Genomic DNA, 15,772 nt, shown 5'->3' on the forward strand with positions numbered 1-15,772 from the left:
TCAACAAACACTCACACTCATATTCTCTTTACAATCATAGAAAACTTCACATCAACTTCAACATGGCTGCTAATTTTCCTTTGATAATGGCTAACATTACCTAATATGTTCCCACAGATTCTCTGCACTTGTCTCTTACCTGGCACTGTCACAAAAAACTTGACAGCATCCCGGTGTCCGTGGAAACATAGTTGGGCGTGAGCCATGGAGCAGTATGGCACAAAGCTGCCTGGCATTGCACAGTCTGTCACAGAGCTGTCATCACCGTAGACCCGTACAGCACTGCCCGGGCGATTTGGCACTGTTCCTGTTGTTCTGTTAGCTGAAGAATACAGTAAAGTGTCATCTGCCCACTTTATGTGCTTCTTTGAAAAAAGTGCTTTCATGGATAAACGAAAGCAGGAAATTTAGAAGGTAAATGAAAACCGAAAAACAAACGAGGTCAAACAAAAACAGGTGAAGTTAGGAAACAGGTAAAACGCCAATCAAAAAAAGAAAAATGCAAGACAAACTACCAAAAGATAAAAGTAGTTACAACAATTAATACCAGAAAAACTATGTAGATACAATATCACAGAAAGGAAGTCGGCAGAAGTGTATTTAAGAAGGGATTTAAATAAATCCTCACACCAGTTATTCCAAGGTCAAAGGGCTCATATTTCTGCTATGTAGCGTGGGGCCAGACCCAGATGTGCTTTAAAGGTGATAATCAAAATAATAAAATCAGGTCTGAACATACAGGGAGCCAAAAGAAAGAAGCTAGGATTATCTGCAAAAACCAGTTATCGCAGTTATGGCCTGGTCTGAAACCAGTCTGTGACACAGGCAGTCGAACTGTATATAGATCAAGCTAGTCAGAGCGCAGAGGAGCCTGTCTGCTAAATTCTGGAAGAACGCTTTATTCTCTGACCTCTAAGTAAAACCTAAAGTTAGAGGTTAAAGCAGACATAAGAACAGACCCTGATTATAAAAACACAGAGAACTGCACAGCCTACACACAGACACTGATATAAAAGAAAGAAGATGGTGACAGGAAACGCAGGTACACCCTTGGAAAAGTTTTAATATTTAAAGAGAGCAGCACTCCTCAATATCTACTGAGAGCCCAGCTTTGAAGCATAAACCCATCAAACTGCACTATGTAAGCTATGTGAGACTTGTATCCATGGCAATGCCACTGTCTTTTACAGCACAGATACGCAGCGAGAAGAGACAGAGGATTTATGGATTTTAAGAGAGAAGGTGATGCTACACAATGACGGTCCCTGAGGCATCAGAATGGCCATCTGGGAGATGAGTTGAAATATGAAAGAAGAATAAAAGGAGACGGTGGAGGCAGCAGTGAGGGATTTGATATTAAGAACACGCCGCGCATTTACGTAACTAATAGCATGCTTCAATTCAACCATATGCCAAATATGAATATATTTGTACTCAGGAATACTCAAAAATAAACAGTTTAACCTCACAACATCTCAGTTTTCCCACAGAATATTTAAATCATAAAGACTTGGACACTTTAAAATGATGAAACTAATGTTCTGCAATGCAAATAGAGCATAAAAGCTAACAGTATGTATTTATTCCTAATGCAGTAATGAGTTGAGTTCAGTGAATAAACACTGCTAAAAGAACATTTTGATGATGCATTGCTTTATGAAACAAAAGTGGACATTTAAGCAGGCAGCTGATGAGATTGTGCTGTACCTTCAGAGAGCGGGATGGAGATGATTACGCCATTTCCTGTACCCACCCACAGTCGGTTGCAGGATACGACGAGAGCGGTGATTCTCACAAATGAGAAACCCAATTTACCTGTACCTGCAACACACACAGAAGATGTTCGATCCAAGATCTGAAGAAGAAACGTTGCGACCTCCTAAACTGTTCAAAATATCACTCTACTACGTGTGTGTACAGAAAGTAAGCGCTGAATTCTACATGTATGTTGCCATACAGCAACTCTATCTAGGGATTATTTCCTTTTTTTTATTTTATTTTTTTTTATTTCCTATAAATGAGTGAGCATAAAACCAGAAGTCTGTTGAGATGATTTATGAAAGTGCTGATTAACTGCTAGGCAACAAACAGTTTGTATACCCAGCATCTTGCTGACATAGGGCTCAATGTCCACATCCTGGAGGTGCTGGTAGGTGTGGGCGTGAAACAAGCGTAGAGTTGAATCCAGTCGGATGGACACCCAGATGCCATCTCCAACCCAGGCCAGCTGCCGTACCTGGCTCTCCTTCCGAGGATGAGCGTCAAAGGATTTCTGCAAGGGTGCGATAGATTGCAATTGCGTAATGTTAGAAGTAAATTGGGATGTTCCCATGACAACAATAAGGTTTAATTGGTTGAAGTTGACTGGAACAGAAAAATAACTTGCACAACATATGGTTTATTAACTTTCAATGACAGCTGTACCTCTATCCTCATGGCCTTTGGCTGGATGACGTAGATCTTATTTCTGTAGCCGCACCAAACCTTATCGTGGACTACGGTCATACAGCGGATAGAGTGGTGGGGCCGGCCCAGATCCAGCAGATGGTAGTTGGTTAGATCCCACTGTCCGTCTGCTTGGAAGAAACAAGAAGACTTTGGCAATTTGTGGCATAAAATTAGTCGTGGCTCAGTCACACTACAGTGAAAATAAGACGGCAACCACCCTGTGACTAGTAAAAACCACTGGTTGGCTGCTGATGAACCGGACTTTTTGCTGTCGGAGACCGACTGCAAGCAGTCTAAGTTACAGACTTACCAATGCCTCTGTGGAAAATTGCTAATGTCCCATCAGCCAGTGCTACCAGGACCCTCCCTTTAACATGCCTGCAACAGGTTATGAAGACACTTTTAAAAGTATGTTTATTAGTCTATTTTTAAATGTTCATTTGTTATGTGTGTGCAAGTCCTTAAATAAAAACACAACCAACTTTTTACTCACACTATGCTGAGGATCGAGTCTTTCAGTTTGATGGCATGAAGACATTTCCTCCACCGAGCCACAGACGAGTGGACGTACAGACTAAAGACAGGAAAGTCGAGCAGAGGAAAACTCCTGATTATCAACTAAATAAAGACATGAAAATGTATCCAAATGATTAAACACTATGACAAAAACACAGCCGCTGATAAATAAATAAACACCAAAATCAGCATGATAACCAAAAGCAAATTTTCTCCATGAAGTTACAACCTCATCAAATTTTCTCCTCCTTTTTCCCCTGAACTAATAGCTCCCTCTAGTGGCTGCTGCCTCACTTACCACCCATTCTGAGCACCGAGCCACATGGTGGGAAGTGCACTGCTCATCCTCAGGACCTCAATCTCTGATGGGTCCGAGTCTTCTGCCAGAGAAGTCACCCCATCCTGTCTGGATCCCCTGGATAATGGAAAACAGTCCTTCAAATACACCGTTCATTAAGAAAACATGGAGTAAACACGTGCAGCCGAGTTTCCACAGCTGCTCTTATGGTTTCCTCTGCAAGCTAAAAATACCAGTGCTTTTATTTTGCAACAGCAAGTTTAGGCTGTTTTATTTTAAAGGTGTGTAAATTAATGTGTGGACATAATTCTTCTAGGGTTCATACATTTCAAGATTTTAAATTTGCAATTGTCATATATGCCTTAAAAATCTTAAGAATTGACTAAAGCATCTACCAATATTCACTCTCACCTCTGTGATTCAGCAACTAAGGAGTCAGTGGGTTCCACCCCGAGTGGGTCGGTGAACACGTGCTCCGTGTAGATTCCTGGCTGGTTTTGGTCAGCCCCCTGATCTTCCTCTCCTTCTTCGCCCACGCCAGCATTAGCCTCCGTTGCTTCTGTTGCCTCTTCCGCTGTGGGAACCCCATCTTCTGCTGGACTGGTCTCTCTGGACAACTCAACAGTGGGAGCTGTGGATCACAGCACAGCACAGCTGTCAAACCACACATACTGTACTCTATCTAAACATTTTTTTTAGTAGAGAACTACCAGAGGCTGAGGTGGCGCTGTGCTCAGCCGGCTGGTCGGCAACACCTGCACTAGCTGTCTGGGGAATGGCAGTGGTGCCCTCGGCTGCCGAGGCGCTATCGCTGCCTGCTGAGCCTACACTGGCCACGCTGCCAGCCAGTGACGCCGCATCCCCTTGGCTGGACTCCAGGTCTTGGGGTACAGCTTCACCTGCTGGATAATCAGTTTCCAACACACCTGACAAAACACCACAAATGACCCAGTAAGAAAAACTATTTTTACCCCAACAAACACAAAGCGTGACCACTGGACCTACCTGGCACACTGGCGATGCAGACAATGTGAGTGTTGCAGGCGTAGAAGCTGTCGAGCAGGTCAGAGGGCTGAGTGGCATCCAGAACCATAACCTTGGTGGAGGAGTGGGTGCTAGTGCACACCCACACACGACTGGACATCTCGTCCTGAACAATCAGCTCCTTCTCTTTCTCCCCTTTTTCCCGATCCTTACAGCAACGTAACACATTAGCGAATCGACTCAAAGCATAAAACATAAAGAACTATCAGAAGTCACAAGAGCTTCTTCCTTCCTTAAACTACTCACCTTACTCTCCTGCTCCAGCTGATCCAAGCTGCTCTGAGAACCCTTTGTCTGCTTAGAAAGCTCTGATGAGGAAAATGCCCGACCCCCGGACAGGTTGACCCCGGCAGCGCACCACAGCTGTGGGACAGAAAGAGCTTGTTAGAAACATCAAAATGTTAAAATATAACAACAATATCCTGCATGTATGCTTAGAGTTGTCTATTCATTCATTTAAGCACCTTCATAGAAGCATCTTTCTGGTCCAGAGGTCTCAAGTAAACCGGCACAGGTAAGTTCATTTTGTTTTCCACTTGTCCACCGTTTGCTACCTGTGATGGTAGAACAGTCAAAACTTAAATATTGTAAATAAAGTTTATTTTAAGACTTTTAAAACCACTACTTTTAAATTTTCTCAGGTGAACATGAACACAGGGCTGGAACAGACAAAGGATACACCTTATTATGCTGCACAGGATATGCTGGCCATTTAAAATAAACGATTTCTTCTTCTAAAGCGAACAAAGCAAAATAAAAAGTGCCGATCGCATCTCTGACCTAATGCAAAGCAATTTTTTCATTTCCCACCTTGTATTTGCTGGGCAGGCTCCAGCCATGCGCAGTGACTCGTCCGTCCTCCTTCTGCACGTGAGCCTTGACCTGTCTGTACTGGCTTCTCTTCTGCTCTTTACGTGATGGAGAACTGCACTGTTCCTTACTAAAGGGAGAACCACGAGAGACACAAAGCCATCAGCTGATAATGCATTTTATAGACAGGTGCATTAATGAATTTCCAACTTGGTAAAATCCACAGAACTCAAAGTCAAACGTCCTCATTACTTACTCTTCATTGAGGAAGTCAAATGTCTTGGACTTCTCCGTGGGGAACTGGGAGAAAGTGCTGCTCCTCTTCACCGTGCTGCCCGGAGTGCTGTACTTCGTATTGGACTGGGATTCAAACTTTACGGCAGGGGCACTGGAGGAGGAGCTAAACAGTCTGCTGAAGCTGCACGTGGCGAAGTTACAGAAAGCCAAGAGGGAAACAGAGCCGACAGGAGCGCAGGGAAAGAGCAAGGCAGGGGTGTCACCAACAAACCAGACAATCAAGGAACTACCACCAACATTTACTGTACAGTGACATAAAGCATGCTGGGAGTCAAAGTAGAGCTAAGCACTCCCCTATTATATCTAACTAAAACTTTAACTAATATACACTCACCAGCTACTTTATAAGGCATGTCTGTTCAACTGCTTGTAAACAAAACCATCTAATCAGCCAATCACATCGCAGCAGGTCAGTGCATTTAGGCATGTAGATGTGGTCAAGATGACCCGCTGAACTTCAAACTGAGCATCAGAATGCAGAAGAAAGTATTTCAAGTGACTGTGAATGTGGCTGTTGTGGTTGTTGGTGTCACACAAGTTGGTCTGAGTATTTGAGAAACTGCTGATCTACTGAAATTTTCCCAACAACCATTTCTATGGTGAACTCAAATAACAACTCATTATAACCGAGGTATGCAGAAGAGCATCTGTGAATGCACAAGATGTTCAACCTTGAAGCAGATAGGCAACAACAGCAGCAGCAGAAACCACATCGGGTACCACCTCTGTCAGTGAAAAACAGGAAAGGCTCAACAAAACTGGACAATGAAATACTGGAAAAAAGTTGCCTGGTCTGATGTCTCGAGCTGTGCTGCTATATTTAGATAGTAGGGTCACAATTTGGCTAAACACCATGAAAGCACAAAGCCATCCTGCCTTGTATCAATGCTTCAGGCTGCTGAAGCATTGACACAATCTTGTTGGATCTGAAGGCAAAAAGTGGTCCAAATCGATACTAGTAGGGTATACCTAATAAAGTGGCCAGTGAGTGTGAATTTTTACAATATATAAGACAAAGTTTGATACATGCTTAAAGCCTGTTTTATTACTGCAGAACGATATCGTACTGCTTTTTGATTTTTCTTTCTGATTTTTGAGAATATGTTAAAATTAAAAACTCAGAAAACACAAAAGCCACAGAGGTGAGCTTACCAAGGCTAAGGACGGCAATTTAGATATTAAAATTCCTCAATAATAGAAATCAAATCTACTGACTTGCATGTGCAGTCTGACGTGGTAGACATAAGCAACACAACATGTACATATACTCGTATATGTAGTTTCCCTTTGCTCGCTATGAGCAGACAGAGTAAGGAAAACATCAAAAGGCACACAGCAGGCAGGAGACAGGAAAGCCCGGGGGCAAAAGGAGAGTAACATCTGAGCAGTTTGTGATAACAACAACTGATGCACTGCACTGAGAGCAAAGATTATGGATAAAGACACATCAAAGTTGGATCCTTTCAGAATGGAGGAGCACTTCTGTGTTAAACGGGGGTAGGGTAGGAGAGAGGTTTAGTGGGGAGGTCTGTCAAATCATCTTTACCTAATGCTGCCAATTCAATGGCACATCCCGGAAAAGATAAGAAAAAAGATGTATTTGAATATTTGAATGACAAAAAAAGTCAGGATTCAACTTGGAAGGCAACGTGGCAGCCCTATCAAAACTAAAAGACAAACAGTAAATAATGCAGTAAATCCAAAAAGACTCACAACTGCCAGATGCTGGATTTCTTTTTTTCTGAGATAGTTGGATTTTCCCTTGAAGCCCTAAAGAAGAGAAGACGACAATCTTTAACAATCTTTAGTTTATGTGTCCGGATATGTTGATATATGTTTTTTTTAGATGTATAACACAAAGTTATAACCCTAACAAAACATCAAATGCACTTTGCTCCATCCATCCACCACTCATTGCTTCATCACCTGATCATCTCAGTCCACCGCACAGCTTCCTGCAGCTCCATAAGTCGCTCTTTGTACTGGTTCCTCTCCATCAGCACTCGGGCCATCTCCACTCTGGTGAAACGCTTCTTCTGAGCCGTAGGTAAATCACTCTGTACCGGCACACAATTAAACCCAAACATGACCACACAGAAATGCATGAATTCTACCAAATAAATGAGCCACACAACAGACACAGGATACAGGACTCACCTCTTCTTCTTCGTTAGCTTTATGTTTTGCTTCCTCCATCTCCAGGCGTACTCTGGAAAATATAAGTTTTTACACAAATGTCTATAGGAAATGGGCGTAGCCAGAGTTTCTATTTGGAGAGATACCATTAGGCACTCGCCAAGCAGAGACTCCTGCTACTTAGCTCCAATAGCACAGTAGTAAAGTGTGTCAGCGAGGATTTATACTTTGCGACCGACAGTGAATTACCTGCAGCAGCGTGCTTCATCGTCCTTGTGACTAAACACAGAAACTAAACATCACAGATTCCTCTCATAGCTCTTACTTTTTGAGTTCCTCCTCCAGCTCTTTGTTCTTTTCCTCCAGCTTGGATTTTGCCTGCAGCAAAGCCTCCAGATCTCCCTCCAACATCTCCTTCTCACTTGTCAGTTCGTCGACTTTCTGAATCAAGTCTTTATTCACCACATTCAAGGCGTTCCTGGAAGGACATTTTAATACGTTTGTTTTTTAATCTCTGTTTTCAAGACAAAAGGCAGCTTAAACAAAGGATTCAGTGATTCTAAAACTTACACTGAAATCATGAATTTCAAAAGTCAGTAATATAGTGCTGCATGTCCAATCAGGACACAGTGATCCAAAAACCAAAAAACAGTTCTTAAAGGTACAGTGTGTAAAATTTCACCCCATAGATGTCAGTGGGTTGCAGTCAACTGAATTCAGTTTTTTTTAATTATCCCAATTGAAGTGCATAATCCTAGCTAGGACAGCTACTGTAGGGCAGACATGTTTTAGTCAGCCAAGAGAGATCAAAAACATTAAATCTAGGCTGTATGCCATAATAGCCGTGGCCTGCCAGCGTGTTTCTACTACTGTTTGTGTAAGAAAAAAAAATCCTCTTTAATAGTCATTATTTCTTTTAATATATTTGAATTTGATCAACACTTACCAATAAATTAGGAAATTCAAAAGTGGATATGTGTTGGTAAATACTTCTATGCTAGGTATTCTATGCTGTTATGCCTGAGTCACCTCAAAAACTCTTGCCACTGTTAATCTATCGTCAGTGTACTCTGATAGCAAAGTGACTCTGGGACCTTTTTGCTATTTTGGGTAGGCTGTCCACTGTTACCTTGTTAGCTAAATTTCCTTCACTTTTCTGTCAGTAAGCTCTGCTGTTAGCCTCTGTTAGCAGCTGTTAGCCTCTGTTAGCAGCTGTTAAAATCTGTTAGCAGCTGTTAGCCTCTGTTAGCAGCTGTTAAAATCTGTTAGCAGCTGTTAGCCTCTGTTAGCAGCTGTTAGCCTCTGTTAGCAGCTGTTAAAATCTGTTAGCAGCTGTTAGTGAAACATTCCTTAAACAAGATCTCACATTGTTGAACTCGGACACCTAGCGAGTAAACTCTCATACAATGTGAAAATGTCATCAGACTGTTTATCAAAGGAAGTGTTTATTAAGCCTAATATTATCTGACATAATGATAGCTTATAAACAGCTGCTGCTCTTCTAGAGAAGAGAGAGTCTAATCTGCTGACAGTAATAATTAAACAGGCATGCACATTTTCATGTGTTAGGGCTCTGACTTCAGTTCATGACTCTTTGTACCTTTCGTGTGAATGTGCAGACATGAATTAAAAATCTGACTCCATGGCACTCGAACATCTAAGAGTTCTCCTTCACATTTTTCTTTGTTTGTGGCTGGTCTCTAGCAACATACACAACTCAGCGATTAGGCAGAAGAGAGAAGTCCATTTCCACCATTGTATTCAAGATGGTGGGGGAACATGGTGACCACTAAAAAATGGCACTCACTCCTATGTATTTTTTAAGGCTTAATTCTACGTTATGAGAATACATCAATATGTTAAACGACATTATTAGATACTAATCAATGGATGTTTGTAGGTGCAATATTTTCAACATTGCTTTTTTCTTCTTAATGATCTCCAACAATAAAACAAAAACATTTAAAAAAAACTAAACCAAACCAAATTTAGAGAGAGTCATTACAGCCCTACAAAGGATGAAGAAGTGGATATTAAATTCTACTTACTTAGTCTCAAGCAGTTGTGAATTCTCCATAATTAGATTTTCAACTTCCCGGCCCATTCCTGAACAGAATTAAAGAACAACATTATAATTTTATCACTTAACAAATCTGAATTGAACACAAACTGGATCTGTCACTACTTTAACACTACATATAAAGAAGTACACTATTCACACTAAGAATAAATCCAACCAGGCATGACGTTGGACATGAAATATCTCCTAGTGAGATATTTGTTACTGTAGGTCTCACAGCACATGAAACTACCGCAACGCACAAACCCACAGCACAACATGTCACATGACAGACATGAGAAGAATGGAAAGAGTGGGTGAGGTCTTACCAATCAAACTAAGGTCTGAGAATACCATGCAATCCAAGCCAGGCGGAAAAAGAGTAGGGAAGAGAGAGAGAGAGAGAGAAATGCGGATATAGTTTGAGACAGTGAAATGACCAAAATGATGAAGGAGCCAGAGCTGAATGTGTAGCTGCTGACTCCACAAGCAAAAAGGAAGAGATGCTGTAAAATCTCTAAAGATAACATACATTTGACATTTTCGGCACTTAAGAGAAGAAAAGTACAAGAGCAAAAAAATAAATGAAAAAAATAAAAGCTGTATAAAGATCAATTAGGCCAAAAAAGGAAGCACTACACTCCATCATTCATGCACCAAAATCTTTTTGAAGTAGTAGGCAGACGAAAATATATTAATGTACCCTAATATAAGACGCAATGAAGAAGAACCTTTAACAATGGTGGATGTGGAAAGAATGAGTAATGGGTAAAGGTCAAAGGAACTTTACAGAAAAATGTTTAGCTAAGGAAAGGTTGGAGGTCATACACACCAGAGTACTCCACTTGGATTATGGACAAAAGCCAGAGAATGAGACACGGGAGAGAGAGAGGTGATGTTAACATGGGTAGATGGCTAACACTTTGTACAACAGCTGGACCAAAGCAAGCGGTGTAGCGTCGCAGAAAACAGCTGGTGTTGAAGTTACAATGAATTTAAAGAAAGTAGAACAACATCTGCTAGTAAAGTATCGAAGTGGGAATTCAGCAGATCACCTTTACGACCTTTTAGAAAGAAAATAAGCAGTGATTATAAAGAAGTATTCAGGCTTCGCACAGAATCATTCAGCATGTATTTCACCTCTGGCTTTTAAGATTTCAGTATTTTTTCTTTACATATCTGACATTGAAATGTACACCTTTACATAGTATATCTGTCAAACATCTGAAAAACATCAAAAATGTAGCTTTTATGTGACCTTTTCTACATAATACTCTCGGACTAACCAATCCACGTTTTTTCAGTCACTTTTTTGTAAAGTTTTCACTCACCTAAAAGATCAGCTCCTTCGTCCACGTCCCCGATGAGCCCGGTGCCTGCAGAGGACAGCTCCTCAAACAGGGAGTCTGTATTGCGGTCAAATGCCATGTTTTCAATGCCTTTAGTAGGAGTGCTGACAAAAGAAAGAACAATAGGAGGTCGTGTTTTTTGCCTGAAGGATCTTTCATTTAAAAAAGAAAAACACCCCCAAAAGGTCCTCTTTGTATTACCTGCAGGGTCTGTACCCAATGAGATCCATGTCCAGCTCAGGGGTGGACTCAATGATGTCCTTCACATCTGAGCTGTCTTCATTTTCAGGCTGACCTGCAAAGCACACAAGCATAGATGATATAGATCAGAAGGAAGGATATGCAAGTAAACATCATAATGTTTTTGTGGTGTTGTTTTGTAAACCTGAACATAAGAGTATTAGAATATGTGACCCTACCTACTGATATGGTTCTGGTCCCTGGAGCAGCTTGCACCTCTGTGCTCTTACTGTTCCCATCTTCCCTCTCCATGTCCGAGGCAGTGGTTGACATCGGTGTGGCCGACTTGGAGCCGGTGAAGTCTGATAGCTCATCCTGTAATGAAAAATGATTCATTTACAACAACAAAGCGATGCCTTAACTGAAGCTGTACCAAAATAGAAAATAAACCAAAGATAAAGCTGACACAGAAACAGAAGCAGCAAGAGTCCAATTTCTCTCCGCTCTTACATTATGTAGAGGGCACTTTTCACAAAGTAAAAATCCTCAACTACCGAGCTTTTTTTTACCAACTTCTTATAAGGTGAAAGAAAAAAATCACACTTCCACCACAAAGATCTGACACACTATCCTATATGAGATTATATTAGTGAAATTGGAGCACAACAAAACACAGATAATCACATATAAATGAAATATACTGGAAACACTAAATGTTGCGAATGGACTGAGGAGAGCTTTCTGGCTGGATGCAAAGAGACAATATGAGCAACACAGAAAGTGGCACGCAAACACAACGTCCAAAAAACACGACACAGACTGCAGAAGGCTTCAAACAACATTTACTGAACATAAATAAGGACAACAACAGGAGCTACTGCTAGTTTACTAAACTCTAGTAAACTACACAAATCCACCGAAAATCCAAAAACTAATAATACATAACTACAGCAGTAAGTGACAGATGAAATGTACGCTAATGTAAAATGAGTGATTAGTAATGTTTGAAGAGCTACATAAATACAGCAAAAATAAAGTCAAATATATACAACTCATGCATTTTACCCAAAATCAAAAACAAACTGGAGGCCAGATGCAACCAAGCTGCTATTGACTTTTGCACATTAATAATTAACCAGCTCCATATGTGCACTTTTATTTTGAAAGATCCCAATGAGGCCTTCAGACATGGTTGCATATAGCACAGCTGGTCTGTGACGTGAGAGTCTACAAATGCACAAAGCGACGTGTTTGAAAAGATGAAACAGCATAGTGGAGCAAACTACAGAAGCCCACACACACGCAAACATAAACTGTGCTGCGCACGGCCAGCGCAGGAGCGCTGCTGCTCGTACCAGCCGCCACTCATCCAACTACCTTGCAGTCGTCTGCCAGTGAATTCCCCCAAGTAGAGTCCTGCGCACTCTTACCCTCCCTTTCCTTTGGGGGGTCACCATAGTCCAACTGCTTGGGGGAGGGGGAAGAGTAAGAATGCAGCTCACAAGTGCAGAAGCAGTTCAACAGAAATGCAAACACCTCATAGTGTGCATGTCTGTGAAGTGAATGGGACAGTTCATACATACAAGTAAGCATGTGTGTGTGAGTGCATGTGTGATTATAGTTTATAGATCGTCAACAAGCAACAGATGAGTCTTTAGTCAAGTCAAATCAGCGTTTATTGTTTTGTAAATCTCTTTCCTACGGTGGCCCTGAGAGGTCAAACGCACTTAACGCACTAAATATCGTCCAATAGAAAAAATGTTGCAGAAGGACAAAAAACACAACAGAAGTTATATGAAACAAAACTGAAGTGTTTCTGGGGACACAATAACGTAATTGCGTGATTCTTATAATGCTGCAGATACATGTTCACTATTAACCGCTAACTGTTAGCTTGTTACTTTTGTGAGCTTTTGTTCTTCCGTTGTGTTATGTGTGCTTTTGTCATTTTCAGTGTTAGAGTTCTTGAAGTGCAGTGCATTTGACCTCTCAGGGCCACCGTACTTTCTGTATAGAATCAAAATAGGTTTTGACTAATGACATGTTGCAAAGCTAAAACTATTTGTGCAGGAAGTCAGAAATAGTAATAGTAAAACAACTGCTTAGTTATGAAAAGTACACAAATATATTTATATTGATTCAATTTTTTTCAGTTTTTGTATTTTATAATTTCAGCACTTGCATATTACATTACAGTAATATTACATATGAATCATTTTAATTCTTTTGTTTATTTAAGCGCTCCCCTTGAATGAAGTAAAATGCAATGACGCAGAAACATAATTATGCCAGTTTCAGAGCTAAGATGAAATGGTTTTACTTAAATGACTAATGTGGAAACTAGATCATGGCCAGCACATGCAGGTCATTAACCTGTCGTTTGCTTTTCGCTCACCTCTGCAGCACCTCGCGCTCCCATAAATAAACATGACATCGCTCCTGAACTCTGACGCCATGTTTGCATATCAAAGACACCCATGTTCAAAAGGCCGTGGCTTAACAATAACCGCCCTGTAGCTCTGATTACATAAGGCCCCATCACAATCCAGCCAGCCTCTTTTTTCCTCCCTCTCTCAAGGACTGGCTGCACGCCATACAGCGGCATCATTCCCAGAATGCACTGCGCCGCAGAGCTGGTGTCCCAGTTTTAACAAAAACGCAGCAGTGCAATGTAATAACATTGTCACCCTGCAGGTTCTGACTGCCACAGATACAATCATCGCTGACATGCCCATCAAGTACCCAAGTGACTTTAAGGAGCATCAACACCATTATATTGTGGATATATATAAAAAAAATATTTTTGTTTCCCCACTTAAAACACGAATTAAATTAACTGTAAATACTGAATAAAATAACACATAAAAATGTGTTAATGTACCTGCAGAAAACGTTTATAAATATTCATGTGACACATTTAATGATCTCCTCTGATTGCTACACCAGGGGAAGTCTGCATATTCATCAATGGCTAAAGAAGAGTCTAGAAACAGAGGGCGCCTTGTTAGATGCCTGCATAAAAAACACATAAGCACACCCGAGCCTTATCAAAGGCTCTCTATTTATAAATGGACTCGAAGCTTAAAAACTCTATTCTATCTTCTATTTTCGACCTCTGGCAAAACCACCACAAACAGGAAATCCAATTAGAGCGATCATATCATTCTCCATAATGCCAGTGTTTTTTAATAATACAGCAAAAGCACTAATTAAATAATCAATTATTAATTTTCAATTTGAATCAAGTGATGTCATTATTTAAGATTTTTCATTTCACTTGCTTTTCTTTTATTTAACATGACCTGGACGACAGCCTTCAGCTTATTTATGGAAAAGATGCTTTAAGAAGCAGAAATTAGATATGTTGGCCTTTTACATCCAGACTTCATAGACGAGGCATGAATGTGTCTTCTACACATCGGTTTTCTGGCTGACATAACGTGGCCTGAACCAGACACAGGTTTATTCTCTAAGGATAGATCACAAGGTGGGTACGACCCACACACCCACCTTGAGACTTGTGTTGGAGCGAGGCTGCGATGAGTCAGTGAACCTCCAGCTCTCTGTGCCCAGTGTCTCTGCTCTGGCCTGAGGATCTGGGATGAGCAGAGACGCTCCGCCAGATGATGGGAAGATTCCCAAAGAAAGAGGTCGCTCTCTCCTTGGGAGATTAAAAAAAAATTATAAAACGTCCCTTTTTATTGGAGAACAGACCACAAACGCTGCCTGTCGATGACGTGTGATATGAAAGTGGCTTGGCAAACAAACTTATGCGCTCTCACCTGACTCGGCCGACTGCGCTCGACTCGGAGGTCTCGCTGATCTGTTGCATTTTGATCCTCTCCACGTGCTCCATGTAATTATGGATCATCTGCAGAATTCAAAGCAAAAACACCCAAAAGGGAGCTAGTTAGTCATGACCACTATTCAGAGTTATGCTCCGCTCCTCCCTTTCTCTCTAACCTACCTCTGTGTGCCGCTGATGGAGGGAGTTGTATTCCTTCTTCAGGTCCAGCTCTCGTTCTTCTAACCTGCCAACTGAAACAAAGGAAGGCCCTCATCAGTCTCAGCTACTTTACAACCAGCTTATAGACTTTAAATCACTTGTTAAATACTTCAGAACCTCACTGTCACATTACTGTAATTCTTCTCTGTGATCATTAGGTTTTTGCATGTGTATGACAGTCGTACGTAAAAAGGCGTGCAGTTTTTCTCTGCTATGCAGTATAGGGGGGCTGGGGGGGTGGGGGTAATCGCACCTAAATAGTTTTCAGCACTGGGCGCCTTACGAAGTGACAAAAACATCTAATCCCTTATTAGCACATCAGGTTTAGCCTAAGCCACGCAGCGAGCTGCTGCAACAGACGGGTTTAAAGCTATCGGATACTATCAATTACAACAGCTAAAGCTTCTGTGTGTTGTGCGATGATGCCTTGCCAGTGTGTACTTTGACACTATCGAGCAATTTTATTCTGCAGTCATGAGTCATCACATTCCTAGATCCCAGTAATAAAATGAAGAAAGAAAAGCTGTGCAGGGGGACAGCTGAAGCTTCTCGCAATCCTTGATGAGTGAGTGTGTGTGTGTGTGTGTGTGTGTGTGTGTGTGTGTGTGTGTGTGTGTGTGTGTGTGTGT

General features: G+C 41.3%; 1 protein-coding gene across 2 annotated transcripts in view; it reads right to left on the reverse strand.

Moving 5' to 3' along the window:
• Window positions 1–6: 6 nt before the first annotated feature.
• Window positions 7–15,772, reverse strand: part of spag9a (sperm associated antigen 9a) — a 21,295-nt gene continuing 5,529 nt past the window's right edge. Inside the window, exons 3-29 of one of the 2 annotated variants that reach the window (XM_042213935.1) lie at window positions 15,105–15,175; window positions 14,920–15,008; window positions 14,648–14,798; window positions 12,515–12,601; window positions 11,377–11,512; window positions 11,159–11,252; window positions 10,940–11,061; window positions 10,441–10,452; window positions 9,598–9,655; window positions 7,875–8,027; window positions 7,571–7,622; window positions 7,340–7,470; window positions 7,127–7,183; window positions 5,373–5,534; window positions 5,117–5,246; window positions 4,771–4,860; window positions 4,553–4,669; window positions 4,268–4,454; window positions 3,973–4,188; window positions 3,674–3,893; window positions 3,263–3,379; window positions 2,942–3,022; window positions 2,759–2,826; window positions 2,425–2,573; window positions 2,101–2,272; window positions 1,708–1,821; window positions 7–322 (exon numbers count right to left, since the gene is read on the reverse strand). In XM_042213935.1, the coding sequence (XP_042069869.1) occupies window positions 18–322; window positions 1,708–1,821; window positions 2,101–2,272; window positions 2,425–2,573; window positions 2,759–2,826; window positions 2,942–3,022; window positions 3,263–3,379; window positions 3,674–3,893; window positions 3,973–4,188; window positions 4,268–4,454; window positions 4,553–4,669; window positions 4,771–4,860; window positions 5,117–5,246; window positions 5,373–5,534; window positions 7,127–7,183; window positions 7,340–7,470; window positions 7,571–7,622; window positions 7,875–8,027; window positions 9,598–9,655; window positions 10,441–10,452; window positions 10,940–11,061; window positions 11,159–11,252; window positions 11,377–11,512; window positions 12,515–12,601; window positions 14,648–14,798; window positions 14,920–15,008; window positions 15,105–15,175 (3,341 nt within the window). In that variant the 3' untranslated portion in view covers window positions 7–17. The remainder of the gene's footprint in view (window positions 323–1,707; window positions 1,822–2,100; window positions 2,273–2,424; window positions 2,574–2,758; window positions 2,827–2,941; window positions 3,023–3,262; window positions 3,380–3,673; window positions 3,894–3,972; window positions 4,189–4,267; window positions 4,455–4,552; window positions 4,670–4,770; window positions 4,861–5,116; window positions 5,247–5,372; window positions 5,535–7,126; window positions 7,184–7,339; window positions 7,471–7,570; window positions 7,623–7,874; window positions 8,028–9,597; window positions 9,656–10,440; window positions 10,453–10,939; window positions 11,062–11,158; window positions 11,253–11,376; window positions 11,513–12,514; window positions 12,602–14,647; window positions 14,799–14,919; window positions 15,009–15,104; window positions 15,176–15,772) is intronic. The other variant, XM_042213934.1, reaches the window with a different exon arrangement.

This window comes from Haplochromis burtoni, unplaced genomic scaffold (assembly GCF_018398535.1).
Source record: "Haplochromis burtoni strain Fernald_Lab_line unplaced genomic scaffold, NCSU_Asbu1 Contig_498, whole genome shotgun sequence".
In the NCBI taxonomy this organism is placed as follows: domain Eukaryota; kingdom Metazoa; phylum Chordata; class Actinopteri; order Cichliformes; family Cichlidae; genus Haplochromis; species Haplochromis burtoni.